A 9,550-nucleotide genomic window follows, 5' to 3' on the forward strand; every position below is an offset into this window, starting at 1 on the left:
GGGGGGGGGGGGGGGGGCTGCACCCCCGGCGTGGCCCGTGTGCTCCGGGAGGGACGGGGGGCAGAGCCAGGACCCCCAGGCAGGGCGGTACCCCGGACAGGGCGGGAGGGGGCGGAGGCGGCGGGAGCGGCGGGTCAGCGCTGGGCGGCGGAAGCCGCGTCCGCCATTAACGCCCGCCCGGCCCCGAGCGCCGCGCGCCGCCTGCCGGGACCGCGCCCCGCCCTCCCCTCCTCGCCCATTGGCCGGCGGCACCCCGCCCCGCCCCCCGAGCCATCCGATTGGCTGCCGGGGGCGCGGCGCGGGGGCCGCCGGGAGTTGCAGTCCGGCTGGGCGGTGTCATGGCCGCCAAGCGCCGCGGAGCGGGCGCGCCGCCGGGGGCGAAGCGCGGGAAGCGGGAGGCGCGCGCCGAGCTGTGCGCGGCCCTCGGGGACGCGGCGCTGCGGGAGCGCGCGGGGGCGGCCTGGGCCCGCGGGGAGCGGCTGCAGCACGGTACGGCACGGCATGGCCCGGTACGGCCTGGTACGGCACGGTACGGCCTGGTACGGCCCGGCACGGCCCGGCCGGGCCCGCGGGGAATGGCTGCGGCATGGTACGGTACGGCCTGGTACGACCCGGCATGGCCCGGTACGGCCCGGCCGGGCCCGCGGGGAGCGGTGCGGCACGGTACGGCCCTCACCGGCTCCCCGGCCCTCACCGGCGGCCTTTCCCTGGCAGAGGCGGCGGCGCTGGAGCCGGCCCCGTTCCGGCACGCCGTCATCCCCGGGTTCCTGGCGGGCGCGGCCTTCGCGGAGGCGCTGCGGGACGAGCTGCTGGGCCTCGGCTTCCACGGGCGGCACAACGACCTCCTCTCGCTGCGGCAGGTGGGCCCCGGGCCGGGCCGGGCCGGGCCGTGCTGTGCTGAGCCGCCCTAACCCCCGTCCCTTCTTCTCTTCCATGGGCCGCCGCAGTCCGAGGAGCTGGGGGCAAGCCCGGAGCCCCACATCGCAGCGCTGAGGTAAAGGATACACTGTGACCCGCAGCAACAGCACCTGTAACTCTTTAAATAGTTGGGAGACAATAAATTAGTTTAGTCTATGGTGATATGGACGCTTTATAACACGGGAGGACACGTACCCTATGCTTGTCTTCTCAGGAATGCTCTCTGTGAAGAATTCCGACCGTGGCTTTCTGCTGTGACCCAGATAGAGCTGGAGCCAACTATTGACATCTCTTGTGCTAAATATGAGTATACTGGTCAGTATATAAGTGATCTTTTCCCTAAAGCTTGTAGGAAACAAAATGTCTATGGAATATCTAGTTCTATAACCCATCCCAACCCTTTTCTAGTTCCAGAGGGTCCCAGAAGCAGCAAATCAAAGTCTCAGAAAACAAAGTGCAAATGATGGAAAAACTGTTGCTGCAGTTCTGTTGCTGGTGGCTTTGGCTGGGCCTGGTGCTGTTGCAAGTCCCCACCTTTTCAGAGATGTTCAGCCTGTGTTTATGTGGCTGCTTCCATACAAGAGTGTGACATGTTCATCTTCCAAATGCTGCAGTTGAGTCTGTGAATTCTAATGGCAAAATGTCACTTGGCGACTCCAGGTTTCAACTGTGCCTGTGCTTTCAGTCGTGAAAAGTCACTGTAGGAAGGGGGAATTTTTAATTGCAATCAACTCTTATTTTTAAAAGTCTTTTGCACAATCAGTTGCTGGTCCAGCTTTTCTGTTCCCAGGATTCCCCCTTCTCTCTATTCCAGCAACAAACCTACTCTGTTCAGAAGTCAGAGCTGGAGTCATTGTTTAGGTTGGGAATCTCTGTCCCCTGTGCCCAGTGGCAGCCAGGAAGGGGTGGGTGATAAGGTGTGACTGCTTGTACCTTCAGAGGGGGCTCATCTGCCAGCTGCAGTGCAGTCCCACAGAAGGTAACCTTGCAGATCTCGGGCTGGTGATGCCGATGAGCGAAAATGCAGTTCTTGGGAGGAACGTGTTTCTTCTTGTCGTGCCCTCGCGGGGCCCAAGCTGGGAAGCAGTTGTTGGAATGAATCACGTGTGTGCTGGAAAGATGCTGCAGCAGCAGAAGGTGTGTGATTGCAGATGTGTTGCTGTGCCACGATGACGAGCTGGAAGGTCGGAGAATCGCCTTCATCCTGTACCTCGTCCCAGCCTGGGAGAGCAGTGACGGGGGAACGCTGGACCTGTTCTGCACAGACGGTGAGAGCCCGGCCACAGCCTCAGGGGGGTGAAAAACACGGAGCTCATGTGCACCTTGCTGCAACTCTCCCCTCAAACAGTAGCAGGGAGATAAAGAGTTTCTCCTTTGTCCACAGAAGCGGATGTGTAGGTAAAATTCGCACCTTAGGGATGGGCTGTAGTGGGGTTTACAGGCAACGAGCAACAGCAGACAAAGAAACAGCCTTTTATTCTGTTCTTTCGGAAGGGCTGAGAGTGGAGGCAACTTGGAAGCAATTCCAGTAACTGTGCTTGGAACTCCAGAATGATGACAGTAATGTCCCTTTCCAGCAACAGAGCCACAGAACGGTTTGGGTTGGAAGGAATCTTAAAGATCATCTAGTTCCAGCCCCCTGCTGTGGACAGGTGCACCTTCCACTATCCCAGGTTGCTCCAAGCCCTGTGCAACCTGGCCTTGAACAGTTCCAGGGATGGGGCAGCCACAGCTTCTCTGGGCAACCTGTGCCAGGGCCTCACCACTCTCATAGTAAAGAATTCTTTCCTAACATCTAATCTAACCCTGCCCTCTGTCAGTTTGAAGCCATTACTTTTTGTCCTGTCACTCCATGCCCTTGTCCAAAGTCCCTTCCCAGCTCTCTTGCAGCCCCTTTAGGCACCAAAAGGGGCTCTAAAGTCTCCCTGGAGCCTTCTGTTCTCCAGGCTGAACAGCTCCAACTTTCTCTGCCTGTCTCCATAGCAGTGCACTGATTCCTCGCCAAGCCCTTGCTCTGAGCTCCATCCCTTATACCCAGGTGTCCTACCAGTCACTGTCATGAAGTGAGAGAGAAATAGCAGTTTCTAGCAAGTTCCAGTTCAATATCTTAACCAGAGTATGTTTTCTTCCTCCTCAGAACACCTTCAGCCACAGCACATCACCAAGTCATTAGTACCTTCGTGGAACACGCTGGTTTTCTTTGAAGTGTCTCCAGTCTCTTTCCACCAGGCAAGGAGCTGTCTCTTGTTCATTTTTTGATTCTCATTGTTGTGGTTGTTCCCTCTGTGTGTTATTACAATCCTGATGGAGAGGGAGAAGAACTGTGGCTAGAGCAGATACTCACACCAAGTGCTGTGTGCTAAAGGCAGGGCTTCAGGGACTTTAAGGAGGACAAGAACTGACAAAGCCAACATTAAACTATCAGTCTAGCTTCATCAGCCTGGGAAAGAAAAACTTTTGTTTTGTGTTGCTATCCTGGCAAGCCCCTGCTGTGAATTTGGCTAGGGCTTGTTTTTGTTTGTTGGCTTGTTTTAAACTAGCTCACATTTTTCATGTGGGTGCCATCACTTCACTCCAGAAGAGCTCCTGAGCCCACCACCTTGCCAACAGGGGCATCATTTGTGCTTTCTCTTCACACTACTGTTACAGCAGCTTAGAGTGTCAAATTGTTCCATTTAGCCCAACCTCTGCACAATTTCATGAAATCAAGATTTAACAGTGACCATCACTGTGGGAAAACGAAGGGTTTCCAGAGCCCAGGGTAAATGCCAGGATAGAGGGTCTGCTCTTAGTCTGAAAAATAAGCAAAGAGCCTTCATGCTGGCTTGTGTTACAGCATTTTTTAAAAAGTAAAGGACAAAAAATCAGAGCAGTGTAGCCTGCCAAGGCCCACGGGTTGTTGTCTGACCTTCCAGACTAAGCTGTGACAGCTGATCTTTGCAGTCTGTTATGGCTGGTCCTTCAACAGAATAAATGGTAGAAAAATGCAATGGTAAAAGAAATGCAATTACTTTATAACAGAATGACAAAGCTCTCAGAGAGAGCTCTGCTGTGAGCTTGGAGTAAAATCTTAGACTGGAACTCTGGAAACACACAATGGACTTGAGCATCAAAGTTTGCCTTAGGCCTCTCTGATAATCCCACCTGGTCTAGTGCTGTCTGACTCCAGAGAGCCCATGCAAGTGGGCTCTCTGCAGTCAGGTCCATCTCCTGTTGTGAGTTTACAGGGTGCCTGTCAGCCCTGGTCCCAGCAGTGTTGTCACCCAGCAGTGTTGTCACCCGGAGGTGACGTGCTCGGCTGTTGCAGGTGTCAGAGGTTGTGTCGCGGAAGTGCCGCCTGTCCGTGAGCGGTTGGTTCCACGGCCCGGCCATGCCCAGACCCACACGCCACGCTGAAGCTCCCTTGCCCAGGAGCCCCCACATCCCCTATGATGTGAGTAACATCTGCTTATCTGCATTTCTCTCTCTTTCTTGTTCCTGTAATACCTGTTACGGGAGGCAGCGATGCTCTGGGGATGCTTTAATCCTATTGCATTCTCCTTTTTGTTCCCTGTCCATAAATTTGTATCCAGTTTCTTTCCCGTGCATCTTTCTTGACTCTGGATGTTTTGCATACCTCCAGTGGTTCAGAGACTGCAGCAAATACTTGTGGTGCAATGAAATAAAGGAATGGAGTGTGTGTGAGGGAATGCAGCCCTGTGGGCAGCTCAGTATGGGGAACTGAGGAATTTCACTTTTGCAAACTCAGCATTGCAATCCATTTCCCTTCCAGCATGAAATACTGTATGAGTGGATCAATCCAGTTTATTTGGACATGGACTCCCAAGCTCAAATCCAGGAGGAATTTGAGGAACGATCAGAAATTCTCCTGAAAGACTTTCTTAAGGTGAGCCTGGTGGTTCGATTGGATCTGATCTGCCAGAACAGGGTGACAGGTACCACCTGGCATGCAGGCTGGGAAAGGGCTTGCTTGCACATCTGTTAACTAAAACACCTAGTTTCATGCCCTAAAGGAGAATGGACCTCCAGAGGTCCTTTCCAACCTCAACCACTCTGTGATTCTGTGGATGGATCCCCTCTGACTGCCTGTACACTGCTGTGTAGGGACTTACCAAAAATCAAACACTTCTATTCAACCTGCAAAGCAGAAGGCTGGAAACCCATGTCATCCTTCCTGCTTCCCAGCCTTTCCCCCAGCTCTTGCAGTCTAGCACTTGGAGAACTCCACGTGTGTGTGAAACAAGTGACCCATGAGAGGTTTGTCTTGAAGGGCTTTGCCTCTCAAGGCTGACTGACCTGTGGCATACAGGGCTTCATTGTGTCTCAGTGAAGCTGCATCCTCACCCAACAGACAACCCAGTAGCATCTGGTAGCTCCTGGTCACTGACACTGAAAAGACACGACACCCTCCCAGGCAGTGCCTCTAAATTCAGCAGTCTGGGGATCCTCAAACAAGTTAGAGTGCCTTATCTGGAGACACTGCTTCTGGCACACCTGGGAGCTGAATGATAATGTCTCTGCACTATCTTTTTTTTTGCCTAGAAAGAGAAATACCAACTACTCTGTGAAGCGTTGGAGAACAAAGAGATCCAGTGGAGCAGTCGGGGGCCTGCCAATAAAAGGTGGGGAATGGCAGCACACTGCAGCTGTTGGTGAGGCCAAGCAGGAGCTGCCATGAGGCTGCCCTGGTTCTTGCTGCCCCAAGGATGTGGTCCTTGGTGGCTCTCCAACAAGGAGATACAGCTGCTGATACACCTGCTGTCTTTCAGGCTCTATGAGGCAGCAGAGGAGGTCAGCCTCCCTGACACCCTGAAGAAATTCCTGCAGCTCTTACGCTCCGAGGCCTTGTTTTTGCTGCTTTCCAACTTCACTGGCTTAAAGCTGCACTTCCTGGCTCCCTCTGATGAGGATGAAGATGCTGGGGAAGGACGAGCAGCGGACACTGCTGGGCACAGAAGTCCCAAACCTGAGCAGGAAGAAGCTGAACAACATGCTGATGGCAATCCCTGTGAGCCAGAGCAGCCTGACAGCTCTGGTGAAGCACAGGATGGCGAGACACGGAGCAGTAAGTAGAGCAGCAGCAGTGGGAAAGGGCTCGAGCACAATCCTGGTGCTAAGAGTGCTGGCAGCAGAGTTCCCAGTGATTTCCATGGAACCTAGTGTTTCATCTTGTGCTGCAGCCAGCACAGGGCACCAGCACAAATGTGGGACCTGAAGCACATCAGATTGGGTGTCCCAAAATCAGCGACCATTGCAAAAGAATTTGGAGTAAATTCATGACTAACTTGAAGTTACCATTTTGAACAGACTTAAGTCTTAAGGGACTTTGGGGAGGGCTGTTAATTGCCCAATAAGCTTTTGTCAGTCATTATGTGGCTTCTACATATAAATATCCCTGCTTCTTATAAATCAGATTTTCATGCAAGATAACAAATCCAAAGGAAAAAGGTGAACACATCAGCATAATTTCAGAACTAGAAAAGTAATATACCTCAAAGGTAGGATTTAACCTTTCAGAAAACACTGTCAGCCTTAATAACCATTTATTGTCAGCAGTGAGATACCACTGCTGTCAAGGATGAGATTAATTTTGGATGCACAGATTGGTGATGTTTATTTCAAACAGTGGCTCTGAAGTTTAAGGGCAGAATTTTTGAAAATGCACATCTTGCACTGAGCCAGGCAAATTAGTGGACACTGGAAAAAAAGATAGTAAAAAAAAAAAGTCCTAATGAAAAATCCCATCAGAACACTTAGTAGGAACAAGGCTTTGTTTTTCTGGTTTCCACAGTCATTTGGCTCTTCTGTCTGCCCTGTTCCTACCGTGTGATTTTTAATTCATATGTGAGGGGGGCATAGTTTGAGTCTACATGGGTTGAAAACTGAGCTAGACCCATGAGAAAAGAAAGGCTTCCCCCAATTCTGACATACCTCCTTGGATGGCACACACAGAGTGAGTTCAGAGCAATGTCCTTCTTCACTGGGGCTTCTGGTAGTTCCTGGGTACTTACAGAGCAGAAAGGATGCTGGCTCTTGAGGTTTGGAGCTCTACTGTAAATCCAGGGGAAACACAATAAAAAGGGAAGAACTGGTTAAACTAAAGCACAGCAGAGCTTGGAGTAAATGTTGGTCCCACTCCTACGTGTTGGAAGTACAGGACCTAGAGCCACCTCTAGGACAGATGTTAACGTGCCATCCGTGGGTTTACCTTTCCTTGGCTGGGGCCAGCAGGCGATTTCAGTGGTGTGACAGCCCCAGGCCTTGCTCCCCACGTGCTGCTGCCCAGCTTCCCTGTGTTCCCTGGCATAGCTGTGCCCTCTCCTAGGCTCGGGTGCCCCGGTGTGTGCGGGGGAGCTGCGGCGCTGGACCCACGGGCACTACACTCTGGTCCACGACACTCAAGCAACAGAGTTTGCTCTCGACCTGCTCTTCTTCTGTGGCTGTGAGGGTAAGTGGACAGGAGAGGTGTCACTCTCCTTACAAGCTTTGCACGAAGGAGTTCCTTCTGACTTCTCAGCAGTGCTAAAACAACCAAAATTTCCCTGCTTTTTCCTACATGGAAGGTCTCTTTAAATTTTGCCCTAGTCCTCACTTCGGCATAAACCCTTGTTTCAGTAGTCTTTGTGTATACAAAGATTTGGATTGTGGCCTTGGAGTCAGCTCTGGCCTTCCCTGCTGGAGCCAGGAGGTGGCGCCTGGGCAGAGGGAAAGGCTGTCTCTCCCAGCCCTTTCATCTCCTGAGCAGTGGCTCTGGGCACGGTGGAGAGTCAGGTGGCCAGAACACCCGCTGAAAGTGTTCTGTTCCACCCCTTTTCTCACCAGAATTATCAACTGTACCTCCAGTTCACAAAGCCCGGGGTTTTCAACAGTTACTTTAGGCATGTCTGGGCATTTTAGATTGCTAGTTAGTGATAAAAACAAAAATCTAAACACAAGCGTTTTAGACCAGCTGAACCCACAGCTGAAACCATCTGGCACATGCTGGTAATTATCCTGAAATCCTTTTGCTGTCTGCTAAGGCAGAACTGTTCTACTTCTGTGAGGAGGTAAACTGGGGATTATCCTGTATCCAGTAACTTTGGGCAGTGGGGTGACAAAACAGCATCTCCAGGAGGGCTTTAAGAAGCCTGGGCAGGACTGAACTTTCTAAGAGTCTTTCTTTTCTGTTTTAAGACTGGGATCCTGAATATGGTGGCTTTACCTCCTACATTGCCAAAGGTGAAGATGAAGAGGTAAGAACCTCAGTTACTAGCTGCAAATCAGATAAAATTGTTTAGAGTGGAGTGATGTAATTACACTTTGTCACACACTAACATAATCCTGAGGGTGCTCAGTGTTGCTCTGGAGCCTTTTTGCCCCACTCCCTGCTCATGCTTCAAGAGGCTGGTGTTCCCCTAAAGTGTGAGACCTGGGCCCTGACAGTGCCTCACAGCACCTGGGGCCACGTGGGAAGCCTGCCCTGGAGGGACACAAGGCTGTAGCAGAGATGACACTTTTCCAGGGGGTGCCATTCACTGGGGTCACACCCAGCATCAGTACTAATGACAGTGCTGAGCAGTCGTACCAGTCCAGAACCCCTTACTCTATAAAAATGCTTCAGGTTAAGGGGTATTAAAGTGAAAATGGTGTCACAGTTCATTTTCTAACACCAGACTTTTGCTCTGACTAACTTTTGAAACTTTTGTTTCTTCTTCAGAATTCTGTCAAAGCTGTTTTTATGACACTGATTTCCTCCCTTCCTCTTGTGTCTCCTAGCTGTTGACAGTGAATCCAGAGGACAACTGCTTGGCCTTAGTTTACAGAGACAAAGAAACTATGAAGTTTGTGAAATACATCAACCATCGTAGCTTGGCACGCCTGAACAAGCATCCAAACAGAACAGGATTTTGGGATTTTTCCTTTGTCTATTACGAGTGATGGTGCAGAGTGTGACACTGTCACAGGAGATGGTGGTGGGTGGTGGGCAGGTTCCTGTCCAGGCATTCAGCTGGGACCTAAGTGCAGACTGCATACTGTGGGGTCCAGGTGGCTTTTTTACCTGTACAAATGAAATTCAGTCTCCTCCCAAGTCCATTGCAACACACACCCTGAACTGCTTTTAATGCTATGTGGAGAGGGTTGTCCCACAGCCATCAGCTTTCCAGCTGTGCTCTCATGGGAGCAGCACAGTGGTGTCTCTGAGCTGTCAGGGAGAGAATTACAACTGTACATTGCCCCGAGCTGATGACTGGTTTTATTAAAAAAGAAAAAAAGGAAATGGGTCAGTTAAATGCTTCAAACACTGGTTGAGCAAGTTTTGTTACAAAATGCCCAAGACATTTTCTGGGGCTTAACTGGGTTCCCTGTTTGCAGAGGCAAAAATAAAGGAGCTGCCCTGGGAAATATGAGGTTTTTCCAGCTGCACAGCTCTGGGGAGTTGGGAAGGAAAACAGTGAGGCTATAAAGCTGCTGGCATGGGGAAGGCCCTGGCACTGTAACAAGGAGCAAGACTTTATTATGCTAAATGCTGTGCAGACAGACCCAGATGCAGCCCTTTTTCCAAAGGATTTACAAGCTAAACAGCTGAGAGAAGAAACCTGCTCCTGTGCACTCTACTTGGTGGGTGTGCAGACACCTCCTGGCTTCAGCTGTG

General features: G+C 51.5%; 2 protein-coding genes across 2 annotated transcripts in view; one reads left to right on the forward strand and one right to left on the reverse strand.

Moving 5' to 3' along the window:
* The window catches only part of NUDT21 (nudix hydrolase 21), a 6,871-nt gene extending 6,676 nt beyond the window's left edge, over positions 1 to 195 (reverse strand). The window contains exon 1 of the mRNA XM_017824477.1: positions 116 to 195. The gene's annotated coding sequence lies outside the window, so the exon portion shown is untranslated. The remainder of the gene's footprint in view (positions 1 to 115) is intronic.
* A 143-nt stretch (positions 196 to 338) lies between these two features.
* Positions 339 to 9,175, forward strand: OGFOD1 (2-oxoglutarate and iron dependent oxygenase domain containing 1). The gene is made up of 13 exons (XM_017824362.1): positions 339 to 489; positions 715 to 860; positions 948 to 994; positions 1,133 to 1,233; positions 2,070 to 2,186; positions 3,056 to 3,147; positions 4,226 to 4,351; positions 4,691 to 4,804; positions 5,461 to 5,540; positions 5,688 to 5,983; positions 7,244 to 7,366; positions 8,092 to 8,150; positions 8,674 to 9,175. Exons 1-13 carry the CDS (start codon positions 339 to 341, stop codon positions 8,833 to 8,835), a joined length of 1,614 nt encoding a protein of 537 aa, XP_017679851.1. The 3' UTR covers positions 8,836 to 9,175.
* Positions 9,176 to 9,550: the final 375 nt, after the last annotated feature.

Source organism: Lepidothrix coronata, unplaced genomic scaffold, assembly GCF_001604755.1.
Source record: "Lepidothrix coronata isolate B3197 unplaced genomic scaffold, Lepidothrix_coronata-1.0 Scaffold110, whole genome shotgun sequence".
Classification (NCBI taxonomy): domain Eukaryota; kingdom Metazoa; phylum Chordata; class Aves; order Passeriformes; family Pipridae; genus Lepidothrix; species Lepidothrix coronata.